Raw genomic sequence first — 24,865 nt, 5'->3', positions numbered from 1 at the left:
AGAGTTTTTCCAGCCTGTATTGATATCCAGAATTGTCCTGACCCAAGTGCAACATCTTGCACTTGGCCTTGTTGGATCTCATTAGGTTCATGAGGGCCCACTTCTCAAGCTTGTGCAGGTCCTTCTTTATGCCATCTTTTATATGAACTGTACCACTCAGCTTGATGTTGTCAGCAAAATTCCTGAGGGTGCACTCAATTCCACTATCTGTGTCACTGATAAAGATGTTGAATAGCAGACAGACCCCTCGGGGACACCACTCATTCCTCAAATCCAACTGTCTACGGTTTAGAGATAAGAATGTTGTGCGAGACCATATCAAAGGCCTTGCAGCTGTCCAAGTATCATAGAATCCTTGAATGGCCTGGGTTGATAAGGACCATAATGATCATCGAGTTTCACCCCCCCTGCTATGTGCAGGGTTGCCAACCACTAGACCAGGTTTTCCATCCAGCCTAGCCTTGAATGCCTCCAGGGCTGGGTCATCCACAACCTCCTTGGGCAACCTGTTCCAGTGCGTCACCACCCACTGAGTGAAAAACTTCCTCCTAATATCTAACCTAAACCTCCCCTGTCTCAGTTTAAAACCATTCCCCCTTGTCCTGTCACTATCAACCCTTGTAAACAGTCTTTTCCCCCTCCTGTTTATACACTCCCTTCAAGTACTGGAAGGCCACAATGTGGTCTCCCCGCGGCTGTAGATATCATTTGCTTTTCCTTTGTTCACTGATGCCATCACTCAATCACAGAAAGCTACCAGATTGGTCAGTAATGATCTTTCTGAGTAATCGCCTTGTGATGGATCTGTCTGTGTCCATGACAGGGAGACAGCAGGCCCACAGGCCCAAAAAAGGGAAGTGGGGGGAAGGGAACAAAGAGGGAAAGGAGTAAATAAAAGAAAACCAGTGGCAACAATCTGAGGAAGAAAGTTAATTTGCTAACTCTAATAGCAGAAATACAAATTAATTGGTTTTGAAGCTAATAAACAAACAAATGAGTGTCCAAAACCGAAGACCTTATGTACTGCTGAAGGTGAGACAGCTAGGGAACACACACTGCAGAGATGAGCAGTAAAAAGAAAAAGGGCAGTCTTGTGACTTGCAAACAGTTTTATCTTTCCCTCTAAATGGAAAATGGAAATGTAACAGTGAAAGTCTTCTGGGAGTTGTAGTTGTCCTTCTCTTCCGAGAACCAGGTTCCCAGAAATACTGAGTATCCACAGAATTGGAGCATTAACTCTTTTACTCCAAGTGCATTACATGATGTGATGATGTGGAATACCGATAACAAAAATCATAAAACATGACACCTCCTTTTCTTACCTATGCCTTAACATAATTTCCAGGAGTTACATGACTTTTAATTGGGATATAGATGCTCATGCTGTAATTGTAAGACAAGTTACAGTTAGGTGAGGTAAATTCTGTTAATACAGGTTATTGTCCTACAGGCAATGTTATGGTTTATTTCTACATTTTATAAAAGGACAGAGAAATTATAGTAAGACTCTTATTCTGTAGCTTTTCCATTTGTGCATGCAATTAAATTTTGTTGGCATATTTGCTGTCAAACTGTACAAAAGTTAAGAACCTGGGTCTGGCTTTGATTTAAAGTCCAAGCTGTTTTTTTTTTCCATTAATTAAATGAATTGAGGATTCATTTTGAAATTCATTGAATTTGTGAGTGAATCTGAAACAGAAATTACAGGGATGCTCTTATAATAAATAATGAAGGAAAATGTCAGGTTTCTGTTTCTTTGAAACTGGTTTTGCTGCTAGAAATTTTTGTCCTTAGTTTTATTTCACTGTGAGTACTAATAGTATTTTAAAAAAACAGAACATACTAGTTTGGTTTGTTGGAGGTAGTAAATTTCACTGAGGGTCAAAGATAAACAGCAAAAGACAGTGAGATTGCTGAAGCCACATTTGCTGTGAAGGAAATGCTTTGCAGACTTGCAGCTGAAATGAAAGAAACCTTCAAGCTTGTGTGGGATATCGCCTCTCAAAACATACACACACTGTAGAGGTATTACATAAAGTCAGTTACATTCCTCTGTAACAAATACTTGAAAAAAAAAAATGCCTTTCTTATAATTCCAAATCAGAAAATGGGGAAATAACAAGTCTATTGACTTGGCAGCAGATAATGAGGTAAATGACAGCATCCTCTTGCTTCAAAACATTCAATAGTAATTATTGCTAACTCCCTGTTTGTGTTGCAGTTTATAGGGAGAAATGCTAGCTTTTCACTAGTGCATGTAAGTTTCGCTGTCAGGAGTTTTTCTTTCCCACTTCACTTGGTCATGACATAAATCTGATCCTCACTGATTGTCTTAAATTGAGAACCTCTGGCAGAAGTGGTTCAGCCAGATTAAGACATAGAGATCTGCAAAGAGATAAACATAGAAGTGAGGTCAGTGAGTAGGTTCTGATGTAGCTCTGATGCAGGTAAAATTGTGGTCTCAGAAAGAGGAGATTGTAGTATTTAGTTGTATTATAACAGGGAATATGATTAAACTTTCAGAATATGTACAGTATCAGTGAGTTATTTCCTTAGCGTGTTCTGGAGTTACAATTTATTCTTTCCTAGTCTTTACTGAACTACATATTTGTAATCTTTTTATATTTTGAATCATTACATGTAGTGCAGATATGGGGCACCACTTTCAGCTTCTCTTCAAAGCAGACAGAAAGACTATTGCTTATGAGGAAATATTGCTTAAATATTTCAGTCAAAAGGCATTGAAGATAATGATATATGTGTATTGCAATCACATGCTCTATTGGAATCACAGTACTTTCACAGTACTTTCATAAAAACTTTAAATTCTGACGGGCCTTTTTTCATTTTCAGAGAGAGGTGGTAGTTTGACTGAAGTGGGATACTGACACAAGGCACCTGCTTTGATAAAGACTCAATTTTATATGCTTTATTCTAGAAGCTATTAAAAAGTAAAAATACATTATTTGAACTGTTCTTGACTTTTTCTCATTCACGTTAAAGATAATGTGTGTTTAAAGGTCAAAATAATTCAATAAATTCAAGGTAAAAATGAGAAGTATTGTGAATGAAGGAACTAAGAATATATTTCTGCATTCTGAAATGAAAAGTCCTAATCTGTATTGTATTTGTTCAGGAAACATCCAAGAGCAGTGGTAAGAAGAGTCAAATTCCTGTGCAGTTGGATTTAGGTGGCATGTTGGCAGTCTTGGAGCAGAAACAGCAAGCAGAGAAGTCAAAACAATATTCTAAACCTGTGGTGTTTTCAGGTATTTGTTATAATTAAATTTACTTTATTTGTCTTTTATCTTCAGTTACAAGTACTCAAACTTCTGAATGCCTCCTGATTCTGATATCAGTGATTTGTGAAGCAGAAGCACAGTTCAAACATGCCAGAGTCACACTGTGCTTTCTGCAGATCTTTGTTTTAAAAATAAAATAAAATCTGAATTGTTTGGAGGAAGACTTGGGGAAAGAAAAATCTTTAGAGCAATGAGTTGTGAAAGAATACCTTGTATAACTATTAGAAGTTATAAAAATTGAGCTTTGAGGAAAATAGTGGTGTTTTTAAAAGTTTTTGCTTAGTCTTAGAATCTAAGAGTGTTGCTGTTGTGATTTTAACTCACAAGAAAGTTGCCATCTTAAATTCCAGTAATGCTAGAAGGTCTAGAGCTGTAACTTAAGCAAAAAAATACTCCTTTGCAAACATGGGTTATATGGGAATCAGTCAGCCCAAGCCAAGGGATGAGTTCTGTTGTTCCTGATAATTGTAAAGTAATTGCTATTTAAAAAAATGCTACATTTTGGCATTATGGTGATAGAATTCATCAAACTTTGTTGATATTATACAGGAAACAAATAGCTTTGTGTATTTTCTGTTGAAGGTGTAAATTTGGTCTTGATTGTGTTAGTGCCTTATATTTTTTCAAAAAGAAATATGATGTTTGCTAGAGGTTAATGATGATAAAATTTCTCAACTTATTTTGGTACTGTGAAAAAAGAGCTAATCAAAGGAGCATTAATCTTATAATGTTTAATATGATTTCTGTGAATTTTTTAAAAAGCTAAAAAATACCAAGCCTCATTGAGACTTTCCTGAAAGATTTGTAAAACTTTTTTTATTCTGCTCTTGATTTTTTTCCCACCATTTGAGCTACAGAGTGCTACAGAGGTGCTAGCAACCAGTTTTGATCATATATATTTATATAATACAAGGACTGCAAAGTAGGTAATAAGGCATAAATTTGTGGATCACAAGACTTGCTTTCTAATTTTGCAAATGTCTGAATCTGCTACACAAGATAAATTAATGTGTCATGTTGACATCCTGGAAGTATAAGGCAGATGTTACCTCACCTTTGTATTTTGTTCTATTATTACTCAGTGCTGTTAAATCAGTGTACACCAGAATGCAACTTGATTTTGTAACATGGCATTGTGCTGAGCTCTGTAGCAAGAGAAGAAGCACAGAGAGCAAGAAAGACAAGGAATGCAACTGTGGAGGGAGTTTAGTATTTCATTCTGGTTGCTACTTCATTTAGAGAGTAATATATAGATGGCAAAGCATAGTAAAGTAGTAACCATTTGAATTTAAAAGTTCAATTTTGGAAATGCACCTGTCATTCAAAATGACAAACTGTTGAAGCCATCATGTTCAGTAAACAATAAATTCAGGGTGAATGAAGTATTTGGTGTCTGCAAGATTTATACTTACATATTGCTACAAATCCAGCTTTAATTCTTGTCTCTGCCTGTGCTAGCAGACAGCACAGCACTCTTGGCAATGTTCTCAATTTGCCTTTGTTACACAGGACCCCAAAAAGAGAAGTTGCAATGTACAATTTTATGAAGTAAGCTGTTTATGCTAGTTACAGTATATGTGACATTGGAGGTTCAGTGTGTAAGTACTTTGGATGGCTTAAGGCAAATTGCCAGAAACTGTGTAGTTTTTAATGGAATGACATTTCCTCAGGTGCAGAGATGTCAAACAGATTCCACTGTTATTTATGTCATCTTGTTCGTTTACTTGGTAATGTAACCTGGTTTATATTACAGGTCCTGGAATTTTGACAAAGTGCTGTCACCATTATACAGCAATTCTTAATAATCTAAGTTGCAAGTGGAGTCTTGTTGCTAGGCTGTGTTTTGACAGGTTCAGTTTCAGTCACTTAATCAGCCATTTAAAGCTACCGTGCCCTGAGCCCTCAGAATAATGCAGGTATACTAGGCATGCAAGGCCAGTGCATGTTGTGCAAAAGAGACTTAGCAGTATTTTTACTTTGCTTATTACTTACTTGCAAATGAACTTCAACCAGCATTAATTAGGAATGGTTGAATGGTTGGAGTGACTGCTCCAGATTATTTACAGCAATTAAATCTAAAAACTGTAATCCTAGAACTCAGTATTCATATTAACACAACACAAAATGTGAGCATGGTGAAAGAAATGCCATTACAGTGAAACCTGGATATTCCTGAAGGTTTACTGAAGTTGGAGTGGCTTAGTACCGAAGGTAGCATGGAGTGCAGTGATTTGCCAAATTCTGCTTTTGATATACAGTTTGTGGTTTCAGTAGCATAATGGTAGAAGGGGAAATGTCATTAACTTGCTGGAAGTAAAGGAGTATCTTTATTGAAGAACACTGTTTCATGACATAGGGTTGCCTATAAGTATTTTTAATAGCAACACAACACAAATGTAATACGTGTAATGACTGCAACAGGGCTAGTACACTCTTGCATTAGATTTTGGCTTAGCTATTTTATTACAGATGTCTGATGCAGACTTCTTTTTTATCTCAGTTGCTGGTGCCATACCATTGCTTTCTAAAGAATCTGCTACAGCCACAAAAAATCACCGGCTAAACCAAGGAAAGATGCCTCATAACCCCTTGGATTCCAGTGCTCCTTTGGTGAAGAAAGGGAAGCAGAGAGAAGTCCCTAAAGCAAAGAGACCAACACCTCTTAAAAAGGTGCTGATGTTTTTACCTTAGATAGTATATTACAGGCTAATGTGAATTTAGTATTACTTGGAATCGGTTAAATCTCGTAGTACAGAGATCTACATCTCAGCTTCCACTTGCCTAAATTCAGTTCTAGCTTTCCTTGGTTTAAGAAGAAAAGGGAAGGAAAAGTCTTGCCAAATGATGTGTACAAATTCACATCAAAATGACTCAATAGCTGAATAGCCTGTACAAAAGTGTGTGCAAATGATTGTTGCAGGAGAATATCCAAAAAAACTTTGTTTGGTTTGGACAGGATATGCTTATTTGCAGGACTGAGGAGAATGGAACAAGCAGTTATTAATTAATGTGCCTGAGTTCTTCCAAGCTGGAACTTCTGCTGACTCCCCAAAAGCTACTGTTAGATCAGCCGGAGGGTTTCTCTTTTCTTTCCTCTTTACCCATTCAGATTTTTCATTGTCACGCCTTCTATACTAAGTATTTTGATACCACCAATTTCATATCTAGCATTTTCCTTTCTTCATGTAGTACTCCATCACTAGTTTAGGCTTTGATCAGTAGTTATTCTGTGCTGCTTAGTGGAGTTTCAGAATGATTCGGTATAAAATGATAAACTTTGGGGGGATGACAGTAATTACTTTATGTCTTTGGCTGTTCTATCTTCAACTCATTTATTTTTCAAACTAGGTCTGAGAAGACAAAGATCTACTCTGTCTCTGTAATATTTGTGTTTTGAGTATGGTAGGAAGCTTATTTTTATTCTTCATTCTTCCTTTCAAACAGAAATGGATAAATTTATTTTGGCAATTAGCCTCCATTACAAGCTTTGAGCCATGTGTACGTTAAGTGCTTCTTACTCAGCTACAAAGGTAGAAAATTAGTTCTAAGAAGCATATAGTTCTTTCACCTATTTGAATCAAGCAGGTCTTACCTTCCTTCTTCAGATGGTGCAGATGGTTATTTCTAGTAATTTCTTGTCTTTTCCTTCATCCTGCAAGTTCAGAAACAGCTGTGCAATACAGACTGACTTAGGCTTTCTGACAGGAGAGAAAGTTGGCAAGGGTAGATTCTTAGTTAAGTGAACTACACTGTATGTGATATAACGTGGGCAGGGCAAAGGGAGGCAGTGTTTGTTGCTGAGCTGTATAGCTACAAATTGACAGTCTACAGAAGAAAGGTAAAGAGGAATACATTTCACTTGCTTAACTTTCTCTTTGCCAGCTAGACAGATCACTAGAAATGCTTTTCTCCACCCAAACACTGGTAGTCCAGGAAAGAGAATTCTTTGCATATAGATTTAATGTTTTTCCTACTCTGTAATGGTGCTTTGAGGAACTACAGCATTTTTATGTAAATTGAAAAAATACATGTAAACTTTGAATAGTAGTACCAATTTTATTTTTGAGTGGTCTGTACGTAAGCACGTGGTAAGAGAAACTGCTTTGTGATACTGATTTTTAATTTATTTTTGTTTTTTAGATTATTTTGAAAGAACGAGAACTGCGAAAACAGCAACACCTGTTAGAACAGACAGCAGTACCAAAAGATGGAGGTAATTCTTGTGTGTCTGCAGAAAATATTACTGAAGATGAAGCACTTCCACAGGATAGTCAAGCAGGTATTTTTCAAGAAAATGCCATAATACAGTACATAGGTTGAGATCTGTGAGTGAGCACACTTGGTACTTTAAAAAATAGTGCTAAATACTGCCATACAAAAACTGTAACTTTGGAATTTTCAGTGATTCAGCATGGGCTTATGTAGAGTTTAAAGTATGCCTAACTTGCTACTTTCTGTAACTAAGTAAGAGATATTCAGATTATTGCTTCACACTTAAATGCTTGACGGATTTATATGGCATCGTGAGACTGTCTTTCTGGCAGTCTGTTTTAAAAAGAGCTACGAGAGAAAAAGAAAGCTAAATGACTTGTTTTCCCGTTACTACAGACTGCTACAGACTGAAACAATTTCAGGAGATAGAAAATTTACAAATCAGTCTCTTCACAGCAGCCTTGTTCGTCTTTTTATTGAAGTATCTTTATTTGCATGATAGTTGTTCCTGTAATGCAAGTTGCAGAAGGGCTTCTGGGGAGCACAAAGGAATCTACAGAAAGCTCTATGACTTCAAAGCAGTCAACATCTAATCTTCCAAAAATCCATAGTAGAAGATTTAGAGAGTAAGTATTGATTGTACTGATGCTTGTTTTTCTGCAATATCACAAATATAGTATTTTTTAACAGCATATGTTAAATGCGTTCTGTGCAGCACTATTTGGATTAATGGTTCTACATTTCTATTGAGTTTTTCTGTAAGCTGGCACACAAATGAAGAAATGATATCCAGAGAAACAAGTCTGTACATTGTTGTAATTTTCACTTCAGAATACATGATCCTTGCAGGAAAAAAAAAAAAGATGAGAAATTTATGAGAGGCTAAGAAGTGAAAAGGAGCTGCTGTTTAGTATGAGTGTGTTGCATTAATAGAGTACCAGTTTAATACTCAACAACTTATTTTTAGCGTGTAGTTTGGTTTTCTGCTACCAGGCCAAATGGCAAGCATGTGAAGTATGTGACTAGTGAGATGACATTTTCATGTTGTGACAAGGCAAGAAGGCTTGCTATTTATTTTGTGCAGACACTTCACTTTAGTTTAAATAGAAATAGTCCTCACTATGTGTGAAAAGAGATCCAGTGTAGTAATTATGACTGGTTTTAACAACTGTTAAACAGGTAGGTTTAACTTCTGATTTTCCTCCCTTAAGGGTACCATTGGCCTTCTTTATAATTGTTGTTATTGTAAATATTAATCTTGATACGACTGTCATTTTATCTCCTGCCATATATTAATTTATTTGCTTGAAAAATTACTTCATTGATGTTTATGGAACAGTGCTTTACTGACTGCCCTGTTGGGGTTGAATATGCACAAGGGGGCTGGTCTGTCTGCTAGGAAGTGTAGAACATTCAGCTAAAATTACTTTGTATCTTTAGATTAGATTTTCTAAGTTTTTCAGTATTTTAGTTGACTTCGAGACAGTGAAAAAACTGGGAACAGTAAATAAAAAAAAACTCTTAGAAGTTAAGCAAAAGTTTGTATGTCTTCAAGAGCCAGGATAGATCCTGCGTTTTCGTCTTGTAATGGTATGTGAATTTACCACTTGTCATCTTCTGTTGGTTGTGTAATTGAGATATCTCTAGTTTCTTTCCTTGATATCCTTCCTTAGTGAATGATTGTGTAAAAGATGGAGAAAAATTCATATGGAACCCTCATCTTTCCCAGGGAATACCAGAAGGATGGAGTATATCTGTAATTGTCTTCTCCTTATGAAAACTAGAAGGTTGTGGTTTGATAGCTATGATATGTGAAACAGGATGAAAGGCAAACAGTATGAATCTGGGAGGGGAAATGTGTTTCAGATTTCCACCTTTATCATGAGTAGCAATATATTTAAAGAAAACTTGTACTGTTTGTTGTGCTGTCTGATTTAGATGTCAGAAAAAATGCTTCAATGGAAAAAAATACAAAAACATATTCATACAAATATATATATGGGTTTAGTGTGCCTATTTATATATACTGCATGTATGTTTTAGTGTAGTTTGTTAATTGTGGTATCTAACAGTTTTCTAAAGCTTTTCTCTAAGTTCTTGGTTACTGAAAAAAATCCGAAGTAATTTTTTTGTTTGTTTTTATGTCAAAAGTTTGTGTGGAACTGGGGATAGAAAAAAGGCAAAGACGTATTTGTAATTTCAGTGTTGTTAATGTTTACTTTATTCTTTCTTCCAGTTATTGCAGCCAAGTACTTAGTAAAGAAGTTGACAGTTGTGTGACAGATCTCTTAAAAGAACTGGTTCGGTTCCAAGATCGTTTGTATCAGAAAGACCCAGTAAAGGCGAAGATAAAACGCAGGCTTGTTATGGGCCTTAGAGAAGTTTTGAAGCATCTGAGGCTGAAAAAACTGAAGTGTGTCATCATCTCTCCTAACTGTGAAAAGATTCAGTCAAAGGGTAAATAAGATACAAAAAAAAAAACAACCAAAAAACTTGTTTGTTTGTTTGTTTGTTTTTAACAAAAGAAATGTAAAAAAGAAGACATGATACCTGTTATTATTGGAAGGACTTACTTGAACAGCCTTTGAAATCCAGCCATATAAAGATGCCTTCCTTCTTCACATTGTTTACTGTTGAGTTTATAGCTGATATGTGAACTTAGTCAAGAATAAATATCAAGAATATCAGAGGTAGGGGAAGTTATTGAAACTGACACCACTATACTGACTGATTGCAATTGCTCAAAAGATTGCAGTGGCATAGCTGAGAAGTTATGAGTAGCTTTTAAGCCACAGTTTAGCACTAAGTTTTCAGTGATACTTTATTTAAAATTTGTTTTACTACTTACTGTTATTTCTGTCTAATCACTTTTAAACAGTTTCTTAACATTCAGATTTTTTTATAGTTGACTTGCTTCTATAGCAAATGCTATTCCTCTCATACAACAAAGTATGGAATAGTAGCAAACTAAAGATACTGCACTAAGAAAAAAGTGTCAAATTCTTCTAGCAGATCCATATATTCTTTCTTACAAATTCTTGTCATTTCTAGATGTTCCTATAATCCTGCAGCTTTTGTCATCTTTTAACAGTACTGTCTTCTAGCTTGAATAGTGTCATTCATTGATAATTTTGTTGTCTTCTCCAGGTGGATTGGATGAGACTCTTCATAACATTATCGACTGTGCCTGTGAGCAGAATATACCATTTGTTTTTGCTCTTAATCGCAAGGCCCTAGGTCGCTGTGTGAACAAAGCAGTGCCTGTGAGTGTAGTGGGAATTTTTAGCTATGATGGAGCTCAGGTGAGTTGAAGGATAAACTTCAGGCTTTTGTTTTGCTTTACTTAATTTTTACTTTTAGGAGAAAAAAATATTTCTAATTTTGAGGTTTTATTTTGCTCTTGCACACCTATACTCTTAATCCCAAGTTAGAGATTTCTATGTGAAGTTAATTATGAATATATGACCACTTAGCACTTTTTTTTTTTTTAAGTGATTCTGCTGTCTCTTCCTAACATCATTTCCACCTAGATCTCTTTTCAAAATGTCTGTTTCCAAAGATGTTGTGTTTCTATTAATGCTTGCTTTGTTTTTCATACTTTGATAACAAGTTAGCTGGTGAAAAGCTGCAGCATTTAGTCAACCAGTGGATGCTTTTAAACAGTCTTCTTGCAGGTTTGGGAAAAGCTAAGGTCAAAAGTGAAGTCAAGATCATGGGGTCAGGCTCTTTTTGTAGTGCCCAGTGACAGAACATGGGGCAGTGGGCACAAACTAGAACCCAGGAAGTTTCATATAAATATGAGGAAGAACTTCTCTACTATAAGGGTGACAGAGTGCTGGAACAGGCTGTCCAGAGTCGTTACACAGTCTCCTTCTCTGGAGATATTCAAGACCTATTCAAGACCTCGTAGAAGCTTTTCCGTAAAGATTTTAAAATTTTGTGTGATAAAAGTTTATACTAATATTTCCATAGGATCATTTTCATAGAATGGTACAACTGACAACAGAGGCCAGGAAGGCCTACAAAGATATGGTAGCAGCTTTAGAGGAAGAAGCTGAAGGAGGACAAACTGAAACTGAACTCAACATCATAACCACTGAATTTGAAAAGAGCTGCTTATCAGAAATGGGTAAAACTTCTCCCAGGGACCATGATGAGGATATACCAAATTACAGTGAGTATTTATTGACTTATTTTTGATTCAAGTTTTCAGTCTGCTTTACCGTATTCACTGAAACTAATGGCACCTGGCATGTTAATGATTAGTAATGAGGAACTATGCTTTTCTGTGGTCGTCTTTTTTTTTTTTTTTTCCCAGTTCTGTGAACCTGAGGACTGGCTGAGAAACACAAAATTGCTTTGTGAAATCCTCTGATGTTACGTGAAATGCACTGCTTTGTCCAGGGAGGCTTTTACAGAATTCTTATTATGTACATTTCTTAGAAATTTGTGTTTCTTTTCTAAACCGTATGCTTTGTAGTTATAGTAGACTCAAGTTTTGTAAAGGTCTTCCTTTTCTGCTAATGCATTCAGCTGATAATAGTTATCACAAAACTCTAGGCAACCCTAAAACTTGACTGCTTTAGCCCCCTTCATAGTTAAGTGTGAGCAGATGGCTGGACTAAGACTAAGTGCAGTCTTCCATGCCTGAAGTCTTCTTTCATGGGTATCTGGTGTTAAGTAGTATATATGCCAGTGTACCAAATGATCTTCACATTTGCTTTGAGAATGAGGAATTTGAGAGTCAGTGGCTTTTCATTTGAAGTTTTTTCTTCAGAGTTATGCAGTAATTTGGGATTTTTTCTTTTGTTTTTTGTTTTGTTCTAACATCCTCTAGTTAAAATCTGGAAGAAAAACCTTGAAGAAGAATATTACCCCTATGCACTGGAACTGGAAAAGAGTGCAACTGCTGACATGGCGGTTCTGAATTCAGAAGAGCATCACTAAATACAGATCCTATTCTGCTGGGCTTTCAAGGTTTATTTTGTAATAGATATACAAATATTTTATCTAAAATTAAATATCCAGGTAGGAGAGTGGCAAAAAAAAAAGTTTAAGTCAGATAAGTAAGCTGTTCTGAATCTCCTTACAGAAAATGCACACTGGAGTATATGAGACACTGGCTCATTCTTCTAAGTTCTGTGTACTTGGCTAATTACTATAGTAAATGATAACAGGAAACATGTCGTTTTAACCCAGAACAACCTGAACAAGTTTGGCATATTAGTAATGGTTTTATGGACTTAAATTTGTTAACAGTGCAATATACCAAAAGAATTTGTTAGCAAGATTGTCTGGGGAGAGATTCCATATGCTGGATGTTTGGAGCTTTGGGGATTTGTTTTCTATTTTTAATTCTTGTTTAAAGAATTCAAGCTCTTTTTAAAATTTTTCTGTTGTTGTTTTTGTTTTTCATAATCCTGCTCAGGTGAGCAGGTTGGAATAAGTGTCACTTTATACCCTTCAGCAGGAGGTGAATTCTGAGCAGGCAGCTAGTTGGAAACTAATTAAGGAAAGCCATGATGTTGAAGTTTACCAGTTAGTTCTTCCCCTGTGATAATTTGTTGTTCTGGAAATGTACTGCCAGCATATAGGCAAGAATGCAGACTATACAGATTATAAAGGTCTGAAATTCATGCAGTTTTCACTTTTCAGACCCTGTTTGGCAAGTAGATAGTCTGAACGATGATAATGCTTTTGCTCTCTGATACTACTGCAATCAATTCACTACAGGTCCTGCTTTCAAGCTGGAGGATATAAGATGGACCAGCTTGCTTTCCTGTCTGTAGATTTCCATGCTGACACATTCCTCATTCCTTTGTTTCAGGGTTAAGCCAGTATATATATGCAAGAGTTTTTAAGTCAATATCATTTTGTATGTAAGATAGGGAAAATTTTTATCCTATACATAAGTAAATTTTGAAAACAAAATGTACTCATAATGGCGTGGTTGAGCACTTTCATGGGAATGTAGATATAAACACTCCTGTTTACAGCTTACAGATGTAAGAAGACAAACCTAAGAAAGTCATTGGAGGAGGCACATATAACTGATCCATTGTTCTGAAAAAAAGATACAGATACCGTGTGCTGCAGCCAGCATCTCTGTCATGCATTTATAAATACTGGAACACATTTAACAGCAGTAGTGCTATACTTTGGAAAGTAGCTGCCTCATGAAGTCAGATGTGGTACAGAAGTCTTTAATTTATTCATAGGTGACATTGCACCTGCTTAAAAATAATTAAAATAAAAGAAAAAAAATTATTTCAGATACTTCAGAAAGCCAAATCCCGGAACAGCACTACAGTAAAACTGTGAAATAAGTAGATCCACACATCTTCAAGCTGCAGTTGTCCACTAGAAATAAGTGAACTCAACACAAACGTAGTCTTGAAATTCACTCCCTTTGTAAGTGTTTGAAGTTATCATAGTTAACTCAATCTGGAAGAATAACTTAGGTGTTCTGTGAGCCACCTGTATTTTGAGCGTTAGTCAAAAATTCTTCATTTGGTACAGAAGCTTTATAACCAAAAGGCATATGTTTGAACAAATGAACTTGCTTATACCAGAAAAGAATGTTTTTCAGAATACTAGGAACTGAGTTCAAGGGTAAATGCTTGAAAAGAATGGAAGAGTGAAAGTGCCTTTGAAATAAAGTTATTCAAATCTTATTTATGAATCTCTAATTTACATGCCAAGACCCTCAAGAGCAAAACAGTTAGTTTGCTTAGTCAACTCAGAACAGAAGGCACAGATCACGTTACATTGTTTGAACTACACAAGTCATACTAGGACCACTAGTCATTCTTTGTTGAGCTAAAATAAGCATCACAAAAATAGACGGTTCCAGCATGGGGAAGATGGCCTCTCATAGCACTGGCTACACAATGTGCTGGTTCTTTGATGAGCAAGGATATCGTGTTCTACCTCAAACTTCAGCAGATTTCTCCTGAACACTAGTTATAATGCCAGCACTAACATTTGCAAATACCTCTTTGAAAGCTATGATATTAAGAGTACTGGGCACTGATAAGTTGCATATGTTCCTCGTTCCAGTTTGTTTATTCCTTTGTGCAGGAGAGACTGCTTTTCTCGTTGCAACTTCCCTGAAGGATAAAAAGAACAAGGTGTAACATATCGTTCAAATAAAGTGGGGTTAAAAGGTTACTTACTTACACTGACTGTTACACATGCAGCAAGTATATGCTGTATCCACAGCTATCAATTAATGCTTGCTGTAACAGTTGCAGAAAAACACTGACAGCTAAGTAGGTGCTTGGGATTCTGTTTTGGTTTTGTTTTTAAATCAGGGTGGCTTTGATTAAACAATATCATTTACAAACTCCAGTAACGTATTGCAGACCAAAATCAACACATTAATAAGAAAACATCTGCTGTATTTGGTAACAGACTTACTCTTTGGGGTAGGATGAGGACTACTTATTGATTTAGAAATTGATTAGTGCACTGTAGGAGGAAGCTGACATAACTGTATGTGATATATGAAGCAGATCATAGTACTGAGATGGTCAAGACTGACAGCGTGTACAGGAGCTCTGATCACTTTGTTATATAAACCCATTCAGTTGCTAGTGGGTCATTGGCTATTTATAACTGCAAGACTAGTCTGTCCTATAGAAAGGCCCATAGGAGAAATCAGTTCCAAAAATTCTTACCCATGTCTTCCTCCAGTTTTGCATCATCTTGTCATGTTCACTGATAGCAGTTCTCCAAGAATCAAATTCTTTAGTCCATCCATCCTTATCAACACTATCTGAAAATTGTAAATTGGATGATTATGTAACTAAGTAGTGATCAAATAAGCTGACATCAATTCAGCCACAGTGCTTTTATGGAGGATTGGACTCAAAGAAAGGCAAGGCATCATTTTATCTTCTATTCAGCTCTACCTTCTCTTAGGTTACTTGGAAATAAGTTCTTTTCAAATGGTCTGGTCTCTTCCCCTCTGCAGCAAACTTTACAACCTCTGGTGTGAACAGACTGTCACACCAGAGGTTCTGGTTATCTGTCAGTCCTAGTCTAGAAAAAAAAATATCATCTACTCACAGGCTTAAGCCATTTGGAAGAATAGGAGTGTTGCAGTTACATCATGCCAAGGATGAAGAAAAGAATATGATACAACAGACTATCCAGTTTGTGATTTCCCCATTTTACAGTACTGTTATGTAGTAAGTTGTTCTTTATCCCATACTTCAGAGCATAAGATGGACTGTTTTACCATATCTTGATGAATTTTTAGTCCAGTCTTGCCTACAAACATTTTTTCCTTGTAGTCCCTACCACTCTAGTGGTAGCAGCATACACAGATGTAATATTTAATCTGTCAAGATGGTCATGCTGTAATGCTTTCAAAGCTTTCCTGTTTTATACTGATAGCAGTTTCACTGAGATGCTCCTCATTCTGCTTTCCTTTTCTACTGAAAAGGGCTATGTAGAGCTGTTCTTGACAGATTCACATTTGGCACTAATCAGGTAGATTTATGTATTTTTTCTTTTCCGTATTAGAGAAAAAATCTTACGTCACTTTCGTTGCTCCTGATGTTTTTTTTTTTCTTTGAGATTTATTCAGACTTTCTGCAGGTATAGGTAAGTTGCGAAACTTAGTTGCAAATGGTATTCAAGCTGTCCCTGTTTGCATGAACATCTTACCCCAGTGCTCAGTTGAGCTGTCTGACCTCTGATCCGTGAGTGGCAAAACAAAAACGTTGGAACTGTATCCACCTGACAACAGGTAATTCACAGATCACCATATAAATAAATATCCCATATAACAAGTGTGTAGTATGAAATAAACAACTACCTCTGACCAGTTTTTGGATAGCTCAAGAAGGGCATTAGTCACAATCCAGTAATAAAGAAGGAATAGCTTACCCCATTCTGAAGATAAGGCTCACAGGAAAATTACCCATAGAGGCAGTCTGCAACTACAGACACTTCTCCCTTAGCTGCCAGCCCTTAAATGAAGTAAGGGAGGAGGGTAGGCCCAGGGTTGCACAGGTGAATTGCTCGCACCTGTGCTTCCAGGGCTTGCCATGCCTTTTTATCAGGTGCTCAACTGGTTCAGGCCCATGTACCGGGCATTTAATTTATCACTTCTTAGAAGCAAAGGTTTTTGTCAACCTGATTAGTTCTTGCAGAGCAGTATTTTGTATTCTCTTTTCAGTATTCACATCCAATTGGCGTCCATTAGTTTAACAGTTTGGGTTTCATTACTAGGGCATATTTGCTGACTTGCAGGTTAGTTCTATAGGAGGGTGAGAAAGAAGCAATTTTCTGTGTCTGCAAAACCTTTGTTGGCAGAGCCAACAAAAAGAGCGTACAGTCAGAACCAGCCTACCTTTATCTTCCACTTTGATTAGCACTTCTGATGTTGTGTTCCCAATCTTTGAGATGAATGAACATTTATATTTTGTATTTCCTGATACTGAATCTTTCACCCAACTTAGGACATGCACTCTGCCATCAAACAGCCTGTGAGCCTGTTCAGTGATGCATGCCTTCATTTCCTGTCCATTCTTCTTCCAGACAAAATGGGAGTCATCTGGACCTGTAGAAATGCCAGTTAACTTACTTGGGGAAAAAACACAATCTGTGTCTTGGAGGAAAAAAAGCAAAAGTTTAGGACCTCAAGATTAGGCTTAAAGGCATAAAAAGTTTGGTTTCAATGTTTCTTAGATTTCTTCAGCTGAAATTCTAGGTACCAAAAAGCTGGGATAAAAAAAAGTATCACTGATAATTTAGGTTTAAGCTGAAGTTGTAAATGAGTTCATATGCAAAAAGAAGCTTTCTGTGCCTGTATTCTCACAGTGGGGAACTGGCCCACGACTGTGATAGACCAGACAATGGAATCGGTCTGTTGAAGAACCAGGCCATGCTAACTAGTGCTGATGAAGCTCATGCCTGGTGAAAGGCTGAAGCCTTCTGAGATTCCTTCCAACAGTTGAAATAGAGACCAGGAGGGGAAAAAGTTCAAGAACCCAATGTGTCAGAGATGCCAGAAATAGTGAAAGGCAAAACTGAAAAAAGTGTGGGACCATTTGTCACAGCAGGCAATTAGACAAGACAGAACAGCTTGGATCAAGAACAAAGAGCAATCTTTTACCCTTGTTGCTATTATTAATCTTAACATGTGAGGATAGAATTTGAATAAATCAGAATTATTGATAGTAGCACAGAGAACAGAACAGCTGTTAGTGGAAAGTTAGCAAGACTGGATGAAGCATAATATCTGTGTCCTTTCACTAAAGGGAAAGGCATATGGGTCAAGCTAAGAACTTTACAGCAATTCTTACTTAAAGCATAGAATCATAGAATGATAGAATGGCCTGGGTTGAAAAGGACCTTAAATATCATAGAGTTTCAGCCCCCCCCACCATGAGCAGAGTTGCCAGTCACTAGACCAGGCTGCCTCCAGGGATGGGGCATTCACAGTCACCTTGGGCAACCTGTTCCAGTGTGTCACCACCCTCTGAGTGAAAAACTTCCTTCTAATATCTAACCTAAATCTCCTCTGTCTCAGTTTAAAACCATTCTCCCTTGTCCTATCACTATCAACCCACGTGAACAGATGTTCCCCCTCCTGTTCATATGCTTCTTTCAAGTACTGAAAGGCCACAATGAGGTCTCTCTGGAGCCTTCTTGTCTCCAAGCTAAACAAGTCCAGTTCCCTCAACTTTTCTTCATAGAAGTGCTCCAAGCCTCTGATCTTATTGGCCCTCCTCTGGACCTGTTCCAAGAATTCCATGTCTTGTGCTGGGGGCCCCAGGCCTGGACATAGTACTCCAGGTGGGGCCTCACAAGAGCAGAGTAGAGAGGGACAATCACCTCCCTCTCCCTGCCGGCCACTCCTCTTTTAATGCAGCCCAAAACACAGTCGGCCTACTGGGCTGCAAGTGCACACTGCCGGCTCATGTCCAGCTTCTCATCCACCAGGAATAGAGACACACGTCTGTTTCTCCCTTAGGGGTTGGGATACAGAACAGACTTAGAACACTGAGAGAAGGTGTAAAAAGAAAGCTGGATAAAAGGAAAATAAAGGATTCTTTGAAGTGTGTCTTGAGAGAACAGAACCTGCTACAGCAGTCAGATTTTGCTGTTTTTTTATTATTCCAAACTGATATGGAATTTTCTTTAGAAAAATATGTGATTCTAGGCCTGCTAACTAGTTAGATTTCAGATTCCCTTGTGTTGATTTTTTTGTCTGCCTAAGTGGCAGCCTTTACATCTATCTGTGTGCTTTCTCAGCATATGTTAGATTTAGATTTAAATCATTTGGAAACAAAGCTAGTATCCTACAAATATGGAGAAATAAATTTAAGTACAAGGATGAATAGCAGAGAATGTGATCTAACTGCAGGGTGTTGGATTTCATCTTGGAAGGAAGGAGGGGTGGAAAGGAGGCAGCACACTCTCCAAAGGAATGATGACAGCTCTGTCAGAGTTGGGGGCAGAAAACGAGTGTAGAATGTTCTTTAAGCAAAGTAAATCATGTTTTATAGATGACTGTCCTAGCCCTGTGATTAACTGAAGGTAGGTTACATGTAACTAAAAACATGGGAGACAAAATGGACAAATTATTTTAGTACATTAATGAAGTTGGTGTTTGGACATATGGGAAGAGCAGTGAATTACAAGCACAGCACCTGTGTAGAAGCAGTGAAATAATAATAAGACAGGCTTTGGATTTATTCCTTGAAGAGTTAAGAGGATGCTCTGGATGGGAACTGCGGACAGTTGCCATGGGTAAATCTGTCCTTGGGTGAAGGCTAGAGAAGAAACCTATGGAAGTGTCAGAGGTCAGGCTGACAGGGAGGCACTAAGACTGACTCAACCACAGTGCAAATCAGAAGGAGCTCACTGAAGAGTATCAGTTATTGCTCAGTCATTGTAAACCACAAGCCAGGTGCTCGAGTACAGCCATGAGCTCATCTGTTTAATAGCAGTACTTCAAACCCCTATGACGTGACAATAGAGCAGTTTGTTATCTAAGACCATGAGCTTGAAAACTTCTTTAGGGCCAGGCAAGGAAATGGCAGGGCATTCTCTAATGCACTTCAGGTGCTCCATGTCACTGCTGACACAACAACTGTTTTCATCTGCTAAAGGCAACAGGTATTCTGGAAACAGGACTGAATGCCCACTCCAGAGACACGTTTCTCCAAAAAAGTAAACAGTTTTCCTTTACAAGGAGGGTTGCAGGCTGTGGTGGTGTAGGTCCCCCCAGTGGGCTGCTGTGGCGCAGTTGCAGGCAAAGACTTTGCTTTTGCTGCATTCAGCCTTTGTTCCAGGGGGGCCTGCAGTATTTTCCCTATTTTGATTTCCATTTCAGAACTGAACAACAGAAAAACACAAAGAGTTACACCTGCAAAAACATGAAGTCACATTTCTCAAATTCAGATTTGCTACAACTCTGGAATAAGATAAATTCAGGCTCAAAGATGCAGTAGTTACAGATTTATCTTTTGAAGATAGATGACTGTGAGCATACATTTGCTATGGTAACACCAATGACATATAGTCTTTAAAACGGGAGCTAAAAAAAATTTATCTACTTACATTGCCATCCACCTTTAGAATGCTTGAAAGATTTAAGAAAATACTCATGTTAAAACACAATATTCAAGCAGAGAATTAAACAGCAAACCAGTTTGGATATGTAGACAGGTACATTTAGGCAACAGTGAATGATACTTCACACAGTTAATTTTGAAAACATTGCTTCATCATAGAAAATACATTCATTACTCTTAACCAAATCCATCGTCCTAACTGCTTTAGAAGGGAGACAGCTAACACTGTGCAGCAAAACAAATATGCCCTTTCTCTGTCCAGGCCCTCCGTAATACCCAGTGGTGGTGTGATTGTTTACTCATTTCCCAGGTGGGTGCCATCCTCTGTTGGTGCAGTGCCTCAAGTCCTTGAGCAGAAGCATCCCCTCAGCCATACAGTGTATTATCTTAACCTGCTTCAGTTGCCTGCAGCATTTAACTGTGTACCAACCCCGCAACTTTATTCACTGAAGTGGGGTTTATGTTCCATTTTAGCTTATAATCAAGCAGTATATCAAGATGTGAGGAATGGAGTAATACAGCTGTAGATGCAGAGCAGCATGCCAGGGACCCCATTTGGTTGTCCCCAGTATCGCATCTGCTATATAGGCATCAAATCCTAGCAGGCATACAGCTTTCCTTTTAGATACCAATGTAAGAGTGGGTGATAATGGATTGGGTGATTATGAATTATTGGTGGAGCTGATCCCATAGATTAGGGAGTGGAAGGGAGCTGGGGCCAGGCCAGTCCTGCAGAGCTGCCCTGTGGGTCTGGGACACAATAGGGCTGCTCAGAGCAGGTGGCCCAACAGCTGCCACCAGCGAGGAGTACCCACACCTCTCTAACAGATGGAGAAACCTTTCCAGCTAGGGAGAGCTGAGCCCAGTGCAGCAAAGCAGGTGCTGTCAGCATGGCCCAAGGCTCCAGCGGTTGGTAGCAGTGCATATGGCTGGCAGGTGCCTGCAGGGACTGCTTGGAGGGGCAGAGCTTGTCATGCACAGCTGTGATACAAGCATGGCATCACTACAGTGACCATCTACAGAAATGGGATGTCTTCCTCCAATGCTAACTTGTTGGTTCCTCAGAACTTTTCCAAACATCATTTGATCTTAAAAAAAATTAAAAAAAAATAAAAAAAATAAAGGGAGAATCTGGATTTAGCACTCAGTATCGATTTAGCACTCAGTATATAGGCTGCAGCTCCAGTTTGTGCTGAACACTATGAACTTATCACCTGGACTTTCAGCATAACACAGGTCCTAAGTTTTAAAAGACACTCAAGAGATGAAAGCACAGGAAAGGTAATTGTGTCCTGAAGTACTGAACAGTTGTAGCCCAATGATGCATGAGCACTGTCAGTTGGTGCTGAGAGTTGCACACAGCGGGGTTAGTGGTGGAGCTGCAGGTGGGAGGGTCGCTGAACTGTGATGGGAATCTGTAGCATTCTGAAAACAGTGTGTTTGTTGGGCCTTCTGTGTTTGTACTTCAGTTAGCTGGGTTAGAAATTATGGTCAGTACATTACTATTCTAGAAAACAGTTAAAATAATATGACAACAATTGCCAACAAAGAGTTTAACCTCAAACAGGTTAACAGGCTAACAGTTTGTTCTGAAACACTGCTTATGGTTTGTTAGCTGGCATTGGTGCAACAGTGCTGCTGGCTGATACAGCCAGGCCTGAGGCCACACCAGTGTGTGTGCACAGCACAGGCACAGCTGCACTACTCAGATGGAACATGGCTGCCCACCTATGGGCAGGACAGAGCTGCAGTATGGCTGTCCCTGCTCCCCACCATCCCAGCTGTCCTCTAAGTGGAGCCAGAGCACAGCTGTGTGGTTGGAACCCAGGTATTAAGTGAAATGCAAAAAACTAGAACTTGGGTCTGGCAACAAAGAATTGTTGCACCATCAGCCTGAGTGTGCCAGTTTTCCCTGCCATGCACACTCTGTCCACCATCTTAAAGCTATGGTGTTATCTTGTAAAATAAAATGGAAAAAATCAGAGAACAAAAATACCTCTGACAGTAGAATGCCTTTTCAGTCTCCTCTCCAGAGCATACAAAATACAACCTCTGCTCAGCTATCAGTGGACAGACCCAGTATTGACAGAGATAAGGGGTGAGACGGGCACCCATTGCTAACGAGGGTTAAAACAAAGCAACAGCTGCAAATCACCTCCCATCTCATCATTACACTTTCTGTTACATACAGCATTAGATATACAACAGAAGCTGTCACAGATTCTGCAGTACACCTTTTATCTGTGCTGCTGAAGCCTCACATGCATTACATGCAGGAGTGAGGGGCCCACAGAGGCCTGCACCAGTGCCATCTCCCACAAGCTCTCACCCATGTCAGCAGGGGCAGCCACTGTCCTTAGCCTCAAGAGATCTTCTGACAGAGAACAGTTTATTCAGACACTGCGGATGTTAACTGGAAGCTTCCAACAGTGCAATTTCAGGTGTTTGAGGAGCATCAACCTGCTGAATTTTCTAAGTGCTTTGCCAACATATGGTGCAGATGATACAGTCTGGCAGCGAATGCACCAGGGCACTCAGAGAGCTGTTTCAGTAGGGCACACACAGGTGTTTCATAGTATATGACAGGCTACAACATGAGTGTGGTTTGAGATGTTTTAATCTTTAAGCACGTCACAACAGCAGAAGTTACTGACAGGCCACAACTATCCATATAACTTATAAAAGTTATAATACCTTTTAAGGCTTTAACAGAACACTTAGAAGAGCAATCTTAACTTCTGAAGTTGTCTCCTAGGTGCAGTTTAAATAACAAAGAATGTGGTGTGCTGCAGATCTGTCTGAAGGAAAGGTTTTAGTCTACTATTTAGTAATGAATATTCACAGTCAGAGCAGGAATCACTGGAATAAACAATACTGTCCCACACCTGGCATTTAACTCCATCAGACTCTGGCAGCCACATATGCTATGTGCTGGCACTGACCTGCAGTCAGACTGCCAGCAGCAGCACACCAGAGAAACCCTCAGCAAGGTGCTGGCACAGCAACCCATATGAAAGTTAAGGACAAACCTAACATGGATCAAAGTCAGGGTCACTGCTCCAGAGAAGCCTCACCACTAAATCTCAAAGTCCAGTAGAGTGGAGCAGTGCAGGATGGCTTGCTTGCTTTAGGGGGCTGGCCTACAGCCAATGCCAGGTACTTGGCACAGCTTGGGCCCATCACATGTCCACTTGTGGGTCTATCCTGCATTCATGCTGCAGGAGCACTCACTGAGGTTGAGCTTGGTCTGCAGCAGTCGTCCCATTGCCCTCACCCCAGCCCTTCCCCTGCACACCTTCCTGTGTAATTCCAAGTATTGCTGGAGAGAAAAAACTTTCTATGAAGCTTTTGTGACGCTGACTTGTGAGTGATGCACCTTCCCCCCCATGAGGTGGGAAGTTCTCCTGCACTGCCTGTACACAGCATTGCTGCAGTGCCACAGTCTGTAGGTGTGCATCAGGCACCCACCTCAGTGCCACTGCAGAATGATTCTTTAAAGAAGGACGCCAAGTTTGCAGAACTGTTATTTTCACATATGAGGGTTATTTTAATGAGACCAAAAAGCTACAGAACAGGTAAGGAAAGCTTCTAACAGCTAAGGGAAGGAGTCAGGCTTCTGGACAGCATGGATCTATCTGCAGGGCAGAAACACAACAATAACACAGTGTTGCACACTAGTCATCTGCAAATGCACTCAAACTGTTGCTCAGCACACTCAGGACATTGTAGGATATTGCTTACCTATAACAAGTCCAAGGATATACTGGGCATTGGGCAATGGTGGTGCCTGTGTTAATGAAGCTTGAAACAGAACCAAACTAGGAACTACCCAGATTCCATCACACCTGAGTTCAGTGCAGCTGTGCACAGTATCAGCTCGCTGCTCCTCCTGTGCCCCAGACACTGCAGTGTTTGCCTAGTTAGCAAATTGCTTAAATCTTTTGCAGTATTTACACCATTTCCATGGTTTTTTTTCATGGTGGACAGTAAAAGGTGTCAGTGTCACCAGCAGCAGTGAAAAAATTATTGCTACCCACCCAAACCCCACAGCTGGTTTCTAGCCATGAAAATACAAATCATGTCTTTGGTAAGACCTACTTTAATGAAGATAGCTGCATTTTGATCTGATTCCATGTAACATTTAACAATCACAGACACACCAGTAAAGAACAATCCTACTTTAAAATTAATCTCTAATTTTTAAAGGACAGAAGTTACATTTTAAGACCTGTCTAGATGCATTAAATCTCACTTAACCAGGCAACTGCTGTCCAAACAAGAGCGGAAAGGCAAATGTTTAATTTCTACAGAAAAAAAATAGCTTTGACTTGCTCCCATCGATCACAGACAATATATTCCTCGTAAAATGGAATTACCATTACTGCACATACTTTATCATCTGAAATAAGTAATAAGGGATAACTGACCAGGTCCAAAATAAGAGCAAAATTCAAATCCAACAGTATTTTTTTAATTGCATACATCCTAACAATGAAGATATTTACCTACTACACATCCACATACATGGAAGTGCATCATTCAGCTTCCAAATGAGCCTACTGAAGTCAACTGACTTTGCATACTTAAATAGGCTGCTAAACAAGAGAATTTTGCAGGACACTGTTTGCAGTGCCCAATATGCAACAAAAGCATGTGGACAATACATCCCCAAATAGTCTTTTTCTTTCTTTTTTAAGCATCAAAAAAGAACATACAGAGTACATGGCCACATATCCAAAGCTTTAGTGAAGAAAATGC

General features: G+C 38.7%; 2 protein-coding genes across 7 annotated transcripts in view; one reads left to right on the top strand and one right to left on the bottom strand.

Moving 5' to 3' along the window:
- Positions 1–24,865, top strand: part of SECISBP2 (SECIS binding protein 2) — a 43,023-nt gene that overhangs the window by 15,267 nt on the left and 2,891 nt on the right. For 2 of the 5 annotated variants that reach the window (XM_031605463.2, XM_090131364.1), the window contains exons 10-17: positions 3,137–3,269; positions 5,803–5,972; positions 7,443–7,581; positions 8,017–8,140; positions 9,751–9,971; positions 10,662–10,816; positions 11,487–11,688; positions 12,352–14,169. In XM_031605463.2, coding sequence (XP_031461323.2) covers positions 3,137–3,269; positions 5,803–5,972; positions 7,443–7,581; positions 8,017–8,140; positions 9,751–9,971; positions 10,662–10,816; positions 11,487–11,688; positions 12,352–12,461 — 1,254 coding nt within the window. In that variant the 3' untranslated portion in view covers positions 12,462–14,169. Of the gene's footprint in view, positions 1–3,136; positions 3,270–5,802; positions 5,973–7,442; positions 7,582–8,016; positions 8,141–9,750; positions 9,972–10,661; positions 10,817–11,486; positions 11,689–12,351; positions 14,170–24,865 lie in introns of those variants that run through there. The other 3 variants (XM_031605464.2, XM_090131365.1, XM_031605465.2) reach the window with 3 other exon arrangements.
- The window catches only part of SEMA4D (semaphorin 4D), a 93,728-nt gene continuing 83,181 nt past the window's right edge, over positions 14,319–24,865 (bottom strand). The window contains exons 17-19 of one of the 2 annotated variants that reach the window (XM_090131362.1): positions 16,876–17,085; positions 15,194–15,291; positions 14,319–14,623 (exon numbers count right to left, since the gene is read on the bottom strand). In XM_090131362.1, coding sequence (XP_089987488.1) covers positions 14,579–14,623; positions 15,194–15,291; positions 16,876–17,085 — 353 coding nt within the window. In that variant the 3' untranslated portion in view covers positions 14,319–14,578. Of the gene's footprint in view, positions 14,624–14,944; positions 15,292–16,875; positions 17,086–24,865 lie in introns of those variants that run through there. The other variant, XM_090131361.1, reaches the window with a different exon arrangement.

Source organism: Phasianus colchicus, chromosome Z, assembly GCF_987193195.1.
Source record: "Phasianus colchicus chromosome Z, bPhaCol1.hap1.1, whole genome shotgun sequence".
NCBI lineage: Eukaryota > Metazoa > Chordata > Aves > Galliformes > Phasianidae > Phasianus > Phasianus colchicus.
Note: the sequence above shows the minus strand (reverse complement) of the source record. Positions and strands in the feature narration are given on the sequence as shown.